Source organism: Mus pahari, chromosome 18 (genome assembly GCF_900095145.1).
Source record: "Mus pahari chromosome 18, PAHARI_EIJ_v1.1, whole genome shotgun sequence".
Taxonomy (NCBI): Eukaryota; Metazoa; Chordata; class Mammalia; order Rodentia; family Muridae; genus Mus; species Mus pahari.
Window position 1 is genome coordinate 41,471,520 of NC_034607.1, and position 12,802 is coordinate 41,484,321.

At 41.8% G+C, this 12,802-nt stretch overlaps 1 protein-coding gene across 10 annotated transcripts in view; it reads left to right on the forward strand.

Annotated features, from left to right (window-relative positions):
- Positions 1 to 12,802, forward strand: part of Ltbp1 (latent transforming growth factor beta binding protein 1) — a 381,029-nt gene that overhangs the window by 280,541 nt on the left and 87,686 nt on the right. For all 10 annotated transcript variants that reach the window (XM_021218313.1, XM_029531227.1, XM_029531226.1 and 7 more), the window contains one exon: positions 2,778 to 2,897. In XM_021218313.1, coding sequence (XP_021073972.1) covers positions 2,778 to 2,897 — 120 coding nt within the window. The remainder of the gene's footprint in view (positions 1 to 2,777; positions 2,898 to 12,802) is intronic.

Consider the following 12,802-nt stretch of genomic DNA (forward strand, 5'->3'; position numbering starts at 1 on the left):
CTCCTCCTCCTCTTCTTCTTCTTCTTCTTCTTCTTCTTCTTCTTCTTCTTCTTCTTCTTCTTCTTCTTCTTCTTCTTCTTCTTCTTCTTCTTCTTCTGTAATTATTTTCCCCCAGAGAGATTAACTTTTGCAGCAATCTTGGCATGGATCCACAAGAGCAAAGGCACAGGTCCCTGACCTGGTGCCTGACCTGGTGTTTGAAGGGTTTAGACTTAGAAGTGGTATTGGATCCTGGCACTCCCTGGCTAGCTGGCTGTAGCTGCCTGAAGCTCTGCATCTTGTCCACTGTGTTCAGGCTTCTACAGCTAAGGAGGGACAGGCTCCGTGGACCAGTCTTCCCTCAGCTGTCCCTTGGCTTCTGCATATTGGCTCCCTTCACACTCAGATGACCTAGGCCTTGAAAGAGAACTAATTAGACATTTCTTGGCAGTCCATACCTGCCTGTCCTGCTGGCCTCTTGCCTCAGCCCCTTGGGTTCTAACTCTAGAGACAAGTGGGAGCGTCGTGTGTTACTGAACATCTGATCAGTTTGGATCAGAGCAGAGCCACGAACCTTCCCATCTATGGCCCCGTGCCACTGGACAAGCACCAACGTGTCCCCACTGTCCTCTTCTAGGGAATCCTCCCTCTGCAGTAGAGAGTGTGAGCCTAGAAAAATCACGGGTGGGACTCAGCTGACAGCTCTCATTCACAGTAATTGTCTGGTCTAAACCTTAGTTCATCGTCTGTAAATAGAGAGCCATGAAGTCAATCGGCAGGGTCACTGTGAGCATCAACATGTGTAGCTGAAGCCTTTGTGGTATTTGTCATCTTCCTCTTTTAGTGTCTTTATGTCTTCTTCCATGACTCTTTGTTCTTGGCCCAAGCAAAAATGTGCTAGAAATTGAAGATACATTTGACAAATATTCATACACAAAAAGAAAACCAAACATTAATCCTTAATTATGGTCTGTATACAGTCCCAAAGAAGAGAGAGGATATTTTAAACAATGACAGAAAGAAGTAGATTAGAACATTTAAAATGTTGTGATTTATAGCTGATAGAATATTCAGTAATACTCAATCTATGGGAATTATTTAACTCTAGTTAACATGTCACCAGGGTTCCCTGGGTGTGCATCAGTCTATCTACACAAAAGGCCTTGAAGAGAAAAAGAGATGCAATAATGTTACTGTTTTTAATTCCGTGGTGGACCAGAACCAAAGGTCCCCACATCTCTGGCTCCCTGAAGCTTGTCTCAGAGGTCATTAAGGAAGCTGCTTTCAAACAGAGTTGAGTCTCCAAGGAGCCCATTGTAATTTTCAGACATTATCTCATTTGCCCTTAAAATGTCACAAGGCAGGTGGCCCTGGCTTTGAAGCTGAAGGCCAAGCAGGAAGTGCTACAGCGTATCTGAAGGTGCTGTCCTACACCTCAACACAGAGCAGCCTGTGCCAATCTGATTTGGCAGTTGCATTTCTAGTTTTAAAAAAGTAAAAGATTCATATACAGTGGTGGAGAGAGAGACACAGAGAGAGAGACAGAGACGTCACAACAGTGTGTCGTGTAGTTACAGCAATGACTCCGTGCTTTTGTTTTGTCTCTATAATATTCCCTTTAAGCATCTTTCGGGCAGAAGTTTCTCTCACAAAGTATTCTTAAAGGTATCTAGAGTGAAGACTGCAAGTGTCTGTGGTTATTTAATTAGTGAGCCAATTCTGCTCATTTTCACTTTCATCTTTTACCTTGGATCTTAAAAGTGTGTTTCCATAAGTATGTTCTGGTGGTCTTCTCTCTTATACATTTTGTATTGGGAAACTTAGACATTGCAGGTGCTTCCCTAAGTACAAAATTCTTCTCCAGGAAAATAGACTTCTATTGTATGGAGGCAGTGGCCCCAGACTGGTACCATTTTTTAACTAGAACCCCTTCTTCACCTCTTTTTTTTTTTTTTTCTTATGTGTCTTGAAAAAAAAAAGAAGATACCACGCCTAGGACCGAGAGGATGGTTCAGTGGGTAAAGGTGTTGGCTAGAAAGCATGGTGACCTGAGCTTAGTCCCCAGGACCCACAGGATAGAAGTAGAGAAGCAATTCCAGCAAGTTATTTCTCTCAAATACAGACAGACAGACAGACAGACACACACACACACAATCACATGCTCCTATCTGAGTACCTCTGAAAAAATGTCAACTATATTTAAGGTGGTTTCTCTCTAAAAAAAATGAATTATGTTTAATAAAGTCACATAGCAGCACACAGTAAAGCTGACGTTTAATTGGAGAGTTTATAAATAGTCATATCACCTCTTCTAGAAAAATTTTGAAGTATCCGATGAGTTCATTCTCCCCTCCTTCTCTTTATACTCCTAAGCATTCATCTAATATGATAGTTAATTTACTCAATCCTAGAATGCCCTCTAGTCTATGAAAGCAAAAGAGACGGTGTCTCTGGAGAAACCCTCCATTGGATAGATATATGGCCTCCTCACTCTCATCCTCATTTCTTGTGTTTCTTTCTGGCAAGCTTTGCTATCACTTGAAAGTTTTGGTCCACGGTGTGGCCCCAGACAACCCACTGACTCCCAGGGTGGAGACGGCCACTCTTCCAATGTGTAGATGTAACCAGCTTTATCTGTGTGTTCCTCCTGTTAGATATTTGCCACTAGACCCAGAGCCTCACCTAATTACCTTCTTTCCTGAAATATAAGATGCTTTTCATCACTCTCATGATGAAATTCAGCGCTTGTTTGGGGGCTTCTGATAAAATGTCCACTACCTAACTTATTAATTTTTCAGATATTGATGAGTGTCTGAAGCCAAGCACCTGTCCCGAGGAACAGTGCGTGAACTCCCCAGGCTCTTACCAGTGCGTGCCCTGCACAGAGGGCTTCCGCGGCTGGAACGGACAATGCCTCGGTAGGTGCCACCACACACCCCCCCCCCGCCAGGATTTCGTTTCTTGGAAAATACAGGTGAAATTTAAGAAATGACTGTGCTTCTCAGAAAAGTTTTGGGTGATTTTTAATCATGGAGAAGGTAAGAAAATGAGTTGGTATAGGGGAAATGAAGTTCTAGAAGGGACAAATAGTTCTGAGGGACCCAAACTATCCCTAATAAGCTCTTACATGAGATAAAACAAAATGGTAAACATTACAGGAAAGAAAGAGGGATAGTAAAAGGCATAGAAATGGAAGTGTGTGCCCAGGACCCCAGCTCTTTGGGAGGCAGAAGCAGAGGGATTGCTGTTTACCAGCCTAGGGTACCTAGCAAGATCTCTCGAAATGGCTGGAGACGTAGCTCAGTGGTAGTGCTCTTGCCTCGCTTGTGTAAGTTCCTGTGTCCAATTTCTAGTACTGGGCTAAAGGGAAGAAAATGTAGGGAGGGGGAGTGGAAGAGGGAGAGGCAGGAAGCTGGCATGGCACACGCAGAGCTGAAACCAAGGTAGGACTCGAGGAGCTGAGGAAGAGCCGGCCTCTGTCACTGGGGTCCTCTGCCCTTGTGCATCTGTTTGCCTGTGATTGTTTTGTTTTCAGCTGAGCTCTTAGTTCTGGGAAGGAAGAAGGTTTCAGTTGTTAAGAGCACAGGATGCTCCTGCTGAGGACACTGGTTCAGTTCCCGGAACCCACGTGGCATCTCACAGCTAACCTGTCACTCCAGTTGACCCCAGATCCAGGGTTCCGTTACCATCATCTGGCCTTGGGAGCACGGCATACATTTGATACACACACATGCAGGAAAATACTTAGATACATAAAGATTTAAGAAAATAAGTCTCTTTTTTTTTTTAAAGAAATTGACATCTTTCTACTTTATGCCAGAACTTTGAATGTGTGAGTTTAGCATATCACTCATGCCTACTTTAATTTCTCCCCAATTGTGTAGTAACCACACACACACACACACACACACACACACACACACACACACACACACACACATAATGGTTTCACATACTGAAATATATTGAGATGCAAAACCTATTATAAAACAGCGTGTTCTCAAATACTTCGTAATGGACATTTAAATGTGGAAGGAAGGGAGACCATTTCTGAGGGAGCAAGATGTGTGCCAGAGGCTTAGGAAAAAGTGAACTTGATTGTGCAGCATAAGGCCAATGTAGTTGATCTCAGAGAACAGAGAAAACATGTTGCAAGATGTGGGGATGGAGGAGTCAGGGCCTTCTACTTAGTCATAAATGTTGATTTTTTTTTTTTCTGCAAAGTCTGGGAAAATATTTAGAGGGATGAAGATTAGTTGACAACAGAGGCTGACTCCAAATGTCAGAGCTTTGGCTTCATCACCAAACATCAGGACCTGTGTAGCCATCGTTGCTGGTACACTTGCCCTTGTTCTAAAACTCTATCTACATTCCCATCTACATTCCCCGTCTGCATCCCTGTCTGCATCCACATCCCCAAGAAGCTCCAACCAATGGGACTGTGAGATGTATATTTTTGATGAAAAGAAGAAAAGGTTTCTGCTCGTTCACTGTTTATTGATCACTGTTTATTGATAAGTAGTGATCCCTGTCATTGGTGCTACTCAGAAAGCTCATTGGGTTTTAGTTTTCCCATCCGGCATAGGTGTCCGGGTTATTTTGGTGTTCTCATTTTCACATACTGGTGTGTACTACCCAGAAGCGATGCCTTAACTAACCATACATCACAAGAGTACAAACACATCGTGCCTCGTGGATTCACTAACGTTCTGTGTCTACTCAAACTGACAAGTGAGCAAGTGATGCTTCTTGAGTAGAAATAACTCTGAGTTCCTATAGTTTGGTCTGTTGCTCAGCTAGACCAGAGTCACAGTTGTGTTCCCTGTCTGTCTTGCTAAGGTCTTCTGTCTCCCATGATTAAGGACAGGCAGTGTGCTTTCTCGTTCCACTTTGGGCAGAATGTCAGGCTCTATAATATCTAGATCAAGATCTGCTTTCAAAGTAGAGTTACCATTCCTTCATTGTTCATATTAAACTTGCCACTCTCTTCAATTTCCCATGAGGGATTTTTATAGATTACTGAAATCTATTTTTCCATCTTAATCTTTTCATTAGAAATAGAGTTTCCAGGGTTGAAAAAGAGGAGTGGGAATCAAAGCAGATACTACATCCTCATGGATATATTTTATTTCAAAGCCTATTAGAGCTGGTTTGAGTCAGTAAGGATTATTTGTTCCTTTTAGAATTTCCTGGTCTCCATGCCAACTCATCTCACGCATGCCACCATGACACATGTACACACACACACACACACACACACACACACACACACACACAAAACAAAACAAACAAACAACCCCCCCCACACACACACACATGTAGGGGGATGTTCCAGAGAGCAATCAATCTGGGTTGAATTCTAAAAGTTTCTGACAATGCTAACGGATGCTGATCTCTACCTTCTTGTGCCTTTATTTTTCAGTTCTCACCTCCACTCTAAATTGCTTTTTAGAAGGTGCAATATTAGCCAAACATAATAACGTGTGCCTTAGGCTCAGTTTCTCTGAGGACAAGGCATGAGGAATATGAATTTGAGGACAGCCTGAGGCACAAAGCAAGTTCCAGGCCAACCTGGAACTGCATATTGAGACTGAATCCCGAAACAGTCCTCTTTCTGAGTGGTTCTCAACCTGTGGGCCACATCCCCTTTGGGGGTCAAGTGACCCTTTCACAGGGGTCACCTAAGGCCATTGGAAAACACAGATATTTGCATTACAATTGATAACCATAGCAAAAGTACAGTTATGAAGTAGCAAGGAAGTAAGTTTCGGCTGGGGTCACCACAGCATGAGGAACTGTATTAAAGGGCTGCAGCACTAGGATGGTTGTGAGCCACTGCCCTCGTCCCAAGAAAACCTGCCCTGCATTTTGAGTTGAGCAAATGGTTCCGTGTCTGGGCATATATTTATTCGTTCTTTCAGTGAGTATTTCTAGTGCCTCCTGGGCCATGGGCATTTGAAAATAAACAACATAGAAGAGTTCCTCCTCTCAGGATCCTTGTTCTCTGAAGTTCGGCTGAACAACTCAACAAGGATATGCACAGGAGTCCAAGGCTATGAGTTTCATGAAGAAAGATGAAAGAATCTGAAGGGCAATTGTCTCATTTGCGTATATGTGTGCATATGCATGTGTAAGGGTGCCATGGTATTCAGGCAGAGGTCAGAGGACAACCTGTGAGAGCTAACGCTCTCCCTCCATGTGGGTTCTGGGCATCAAACTCAGGTCTTTCATCTTGGCAAATAAACTCCTGAGCTATCTATCCTACCAGCTTGATATTTGTTTCTTTAAAAATATTACCAGTTCAGATACGTTGCCTGTTTTTCTTCCTTTTTAATTGAAATTTTTATGTAAGAACATTAAAAGATCGGAAATATCCTGTAGTCACATTTCTTTGGAAGAAAATCGAGGTGTGACACTCATTAGTTGCCATCTCTAGAGAAGACAGTCCGTAACCAAAAGGTGGTGGTGTTTCAGGACATTAGTGGTCTCCTTTCATAGTCTATTTTTTAATAATAATATAGTCAAATAAATCTGGCATCTTATAGAATATCATTAAAATTGGCCTTTTTTCATAACTTGTCTGTTTGCATGTCAATTAGACTTTTTATTTCTCTGTTAAAAGACTTCATTAAGTCTGGCTTTTGGGGGCTGGAGAGATGGCTTGTGATTAAAGCAGTTACTGCTCTCACAGAGGACTCCTATTGAGTTCCCAGCATCCACGCAGAGGCTCACAACCATCAGTAACTACAGTTCCAGGGGATCCAGCTCCCTCTGCTGATCCCTAAGGGCATTGCAATACATCATCCACTAACATGCTTGTGGACAAAGCACTCATCTAGATCAACAAAAATAAATCAATCTTTAAAAAAGAATTTCCTTTAAAAATTAAAAAAAAAGTCTATATCCACACAATGACTTGAGGTGGCTGTAAGTGACATGAAGGAACTTTTTCCCTCACCTGCCAACTAAAACTTAATTTAAGAAACTATTTTAGCCCTAATAGTCTCAGGGATTTGTTTGTTAATATGTTTTTAATCTGAGTGAATGCTGAGCTTGCTAAGGTCATTCATGACCTGCCTGGGTTTGTACAGTACACTCTGATGCTACCTACCGATAGACACAGCTCCTGGTTTATGAATGGAGAAAGAACGTATGTCATGATAGGTGAGCCTCGGGCAGTGTTGACTGGGGTGGGGGCTGTCTTGTTCCTGTGCTTGACTCAGAGTGCACGGTGCTTCCTCCTTACCACTTACTGTTCACTTCAGACATCCGTGGGAGCATTGCTCTACCTAGCACGTCATCTCCTAGTCTCTTTTGTCAGCTCGCCTTGGTGTTCTCTTTCCCCAGCATCTTCCTGAGCCATAGATCTCACTCCTCTCCCGATGGCCGTTCTTACCATGGATGCTTTGCTCCTTGGATCTGGCCTTCAGCCTGCTCTTGTTGCCAGTCTGGTCCAGTCTTCAATGACTCTTTCATCAGTTTCCGCTGGCTGTTGAAACCAGGGAAGGGAGCCTGGCAGGCCGTCAGCTTACAGGTCAACAACTTCTCTTATGGAGTGCCTGATGAGAGCCATTCCCCAGGGGCTGCTCTGGCAGTTCATTCTTAAGTATCTCTGAAATTAGATGGGAGTTGAACCACGTGATCTCTTCGAAGTTTAGTTTCATTATCTGTAAAATACCAAGGAAGGATTGAAACATCTTTGTATAGCCATACAAATCACCAGAATTGAATAAGTGATATAAAGCACTTGGTCTGACATATGATTGGGTTCAATAAATAGAACTCCCCAGCCATATTGTCTCTTTATTACAATTATCCTGAAATATGAAACACAGTAGTCCTGTATAGAGTGAATATGTCACATTCTCTGTTCTTTAAATAACTGTGCCACTTTGGCTTTCTTCAACTCTACAGCATGTAAGTTTTTACTCTCCCCCTGTTATTGGAACGAACTTACTTTCTTCCTTCCTTCCTTCCTTCCTTCCTTCCTTCCTTCCTTCCTTCCATCTATCTTTCTTTCTTTCTTTCTTTCTTTCTTTCTTTCTTTCTTTCTTTCTTTCTTTCTTTCTTTCTTCATTTCTAGCTCTATGGGTTTTTCAAATTTTATTTATTTATTTATTTCACCATATTTTATTCAAAATATTATTTGTTTTTTTTTTTTATATGAGTACACTGTAGCCGTCTTCAGACACACCAGAAGAGGGTATCAGGTCCCATTACAGATGGTTGTGAGCCACCATGTGGTTGCTGGGAACTGAACTCAGGACCTCTGGAAGAGCAGTCAGTGCTCTTAACTGCTGAGCCATCTCTCCTTTCTTATATGAACTAATTGTGTGGTTTCATTTTAAGATTTTTAACCTTCTTACATGGATAGGATATACATCTTAGGGATTGAGATACATCTCTGTGGACTCATTAATGATTCCTAATGACCATTGGGCTTTGTGATAGATTGGGCATTTATATTAGTGCTACTGTTCCTCTTTCCACCTGTTCTTCTGTATGCACACCCTCACCCCTCAGAATGCCAACTTACCCATTGGGCAGTGTGAATCCCACCCTTGGGTTCATTTCGCTGTCTTCCTTAGAGTTGAGTCTGTGTCCATGTGACTTAGGAACATCGGTTTCCTGAGCTTTATCAGAGAGTTACTTCTTTGTTAATCTCTTTGGGCTAACAGCCTGGCTCCCAAGAAAGCCTTCTCAGTGTGGTTTGGCCTGCAACATTTGAATAGCTTAGCATTCACAGTCTTGACCAGGCTCAGAGCCCTGGTGGAATAAACATGGAGAACCTATTGTTTACAACTTGTGTCAAGAATCTGTGTCTCAGAGATAACTTTTGGGGCATGTGTGAGTGTTTCTACACAGCTCTGAAACTCAAGACTTGGTGCTGCTGAAGCCTTTTGACTTAATACAGTAGATGAGTAAATACCAGCCTTATGCTTTGGTCACTGTATGGCAAAGGAGTCTTCTAATCACTGCAGTCTTTACTGAGCTCTGGACTGTGTGTCCATGGATGTGAGAGAAGACGCAAAAGTGTGGAAACAACAAAATTCACCACTCTGTTATTTTGTTTAATTTACCAGGCAAAGGGATGGGTTTCCTGGTAGCAGTTAGGTGCATGGGGCTAACAGATTTTGTTTTTGTTATTTTGTTTATTTTATATATGCCTATAAATAATATGTATATAAATATGATATATGTTTAATTACCTCACCTTGTCCTTCACTTAAGATTTCTTCCTTCCCTTCTCATGGTCCCCTTTAAACATACAAACACACACACACACACACACACACACACACACACACACACACACACAGAGAGAGAGAGAGAGAGAGAGAGAGAGAGAGAGAGAGAGGAGGTATCTCATATATGTCTTATTGAATCTGGATTATTTTGCTTAACAAAATCACTTTTGACTCCACTATTTTTCTACAATTTCATTTTTTTATGACTAAATAAACTACCATGTGTATATAGCTACATTTATTGGTTTACTTGTTGGCCTAGATCAGAGCTAGGGGCACTCACTCTACCCGTCTTAGATTGCTTTGGAAATATACACAGGACTGTTATATCTGAGCCATCCTGTAATTCTGGCTTTAGTCTTTTGAGAAGTCTTCATATTGATTCCCACAGAGGCTGTACCGGTTGGCATCCTCACCATCCTCTTTCCTTACATCCATCGCCAGGTTTGATTGTCATTTCTTTTCTGGTGAGATGGAATCTCAAGACAGTGTTACTTACCTGTGTCTAAGCGTGTTGGCAACTTTTCAAGTATCCACTGGCCACTTGTGCTTCTTTTCAGAGCTGTCTATTCATTTCATTGGACCCATATGTTCAATGAATTACTGGTATTTTTCTATTTAATTTTTTTTTTCCAGACAGGGTTTCACTGTATAGTCCTGGCTGTCCTGGAACTCACTTTGTAGACCAGGCTGGCCTCGAATTCAGAAATCCGCCTGCCTCTACCTCCTGAGTACTGGGATTAAAGGCATGCACCACCACGCCCAGCTTTTAGTATTTAATTTTTATACTTCTCCATATATTCTAGGTATCAATCTAATGTCTGATGTATGATTAGCAAAGATATTTTTCTCGGAATTCTGTAGGTCATCTGTTTTTGTGATTATTTTGTTTGCTATGCTGAAGCCTTATCATTCTGTAAAATACCATTTGTCAATTCTTGGGGTTGTTAATTGTGCTATTGGGGTCCTATTCTGAAAATCCTTGGCTATGGATATGTCTTGAAATGTTTTCTCCTAACAGTTTCAGAGTGTCAGACCTTACAAGAAAGGCTGTGATCTGTTCTGAACTGAGGTATGGTGAGAGATAAGGGTCTAGCTTCCTTCTCTGACTTGTAGTTATCCAGGTTTCCCAACATTCCGAAAGAGGCTCTCTTCTCTAATGCATGCTTGTGGCATCTTTGTCAAACCTTTGTGGCTGTCATTATGTGGATGATTTCAATGTCTTCCATTCTGTTCCATTGGCCTACATATATTTCTATGCTAATACTGGTTTTGTTACAATGGCTCGGTAGTATAATTTGAGATCAGCTATTTTTGGTAGCCACATCATTGCTCTTTCTGCTTAGGGTCAACCTGGTTATTTGTGGTTCTTTGCACTTCCATATGAACTTTAGGATTTATCTCTAGTTGTGTAAAGGGATGTAGTTGGAAGTGCATTGCGTATTCAGTTTGCTTTTACTACTACAGTTGTTGTCACATTGTTAATTCTGCCAACCCATGAGCAGAGGAAGACTTTGGCTTCTGTTGTTTTCTTCCAGTTTTTCTTTAATATTTTAATGGTTTCAATGTAGAATTATTTCACCTCCTTAGGGAAAATAATTCTACTTTTGGAGACAGAAACTACAGCTGTGTGACCAAGAATAGAAATGCCTCTTTGTATAGTTTTGACTTGAGCAAGTTTCTCACTTGGTCCTCCACAGCAACCAGCCCATGGGACAGATACATGGGTTGAGTCTCAAACAAATTAATCATCTTATTGGAAGCTACATGTAGTAAGAAACAGGATGAAAACAAAATCTTTTGTCTACAAAATCAGTGTTTCCATTTGTATAAAATCATGTGTCCCCCTCCTCTACACTCAGCAAATTAATGAGCAAAGCCATATAAAAGAAACAATACGGGAGTTAAAATCTTCATAGGAAGGACAAAGCTGGAGTCAGCCTCTGTAAACTGCCGGTTATGGCTCAGAGGTTCTGGAATTGGAAATGTACTTCTGCAACATCCTTAACCATGGCAGCGTTTCCCTGAAGAATAGTCTTCCTTTGGGAAATGAGGTAGGAAGCCTGTGGCTGGATGAATGCAGTTGGGGATTGATTTTCTGAGGTCATCCTTGGCTGCTTGTGTAGGATGGAGAAAGTCTTGGCTCCTTTCAAGTTCTAAAAAGAAGAGTGATTCTGTCAGTCGTGTAGCAGGTTCTTGTCAGCAGCTTTACTACTTCATGATTTTAACTTCATCAGAATTGACAGGGCCTAAGCTCCTGGGATTTGCTGCACCTTCAGTACAGCTGAGATGGCCTCACCATGTTGGCACAATCAACATCTGTGTCTCATTTCTCCATGGTCCATTTCCTGTCAAATACATTCTTCTATCTTTCCTATGAAAAATGACACACGAAGAAGAGTTTAGGGGTCGCTGCATTGAGGACACATTTGGGTGAGGGGTGGTTAGCCTCTGCATTTATGTGACTTTATTACTGGAATATGGCACTCCTTTTTTAGTTCAAAAGGATGTCATTGCCTGAAGTCTATGTGGGTGACTAAGGAATTAATTGTGGTTGGATGGATTCAGAGAAATGATTGCCTCATATTGTTGACAGATTCATCTCCTTGAGAATTCAGGAAATAATCCATGTAGATTACCGCTCTGGGACAAATTCTAGCAAGTTCCAAGGAACTGACAGGTGATGTGTAAGATGGAGATTAGTCCAAGGAGAGCATGAATGGGTGGAGAGAGCCTCCTGAGTCCCTCTGCACCTGGTAGCTCGTGCCCAACAATCAGGGATTTGAGGCAATGCAATATGTTCTGAGGACATTAGGAACATTCAAAAGACATTCCTGACGCACATGAATTACATCCCAAGGCAGTAAGAATTAGCAAGGTGGGACTGCTGGCCAGCTGGGAGACATCTTGGTGAAATTGTGGGGAATGGAAAGTTGCCAGAGGGCTGAGGGCGGTGCATGCCCTCCTCTTCCCAGCAAGAGGAAAGAAGGTGGAGCCAGGGGTTTACCCACCACCGATCTGCACGGTCATCTTGACAAAGTGTTGTAGAATGTTTGGTTCAAACAATGGTGTACAAGGTTTTTAAAAGGAAAAGGAGTGCTCTAAGAGCCAGCCAGAGTTTATTAAGGACAAGTCATTTCTGGGTAGTAGAGGACTCAAGTAACACACCCTGCTGGCCTGGCATCCCTAGTGTGGATGAAGCATTTCTCAATCTCTCAGGATGCTGCCATTGATAAGGATCAATTTGGAACTGGTGGTAGCATAATGTGTACATAAATCTTTGAGTTGTTATAGCCAGAACTTCTGACCTTGTAAATAATTAACCTTGTAAATCTAAGGGGGGAAACCTACAATTTCTTTCTCTTAGTTCAGCCTAATTCACTGAATGGTAGACACTAAGTTGGTAAACCCTAACAGCTCATGTGGAGTGTGGAACCCATTTGTCTATGGTTTTTTTTTTTTCTTGATAAATTTCCTGCCTGAGATAAGAAGCTAAGACTATTGGAATTCATTATGCAAATGTTTTGGAAGAATTCAGGTCATATGTATGTTCTGTATGACCACAGGCTACATTA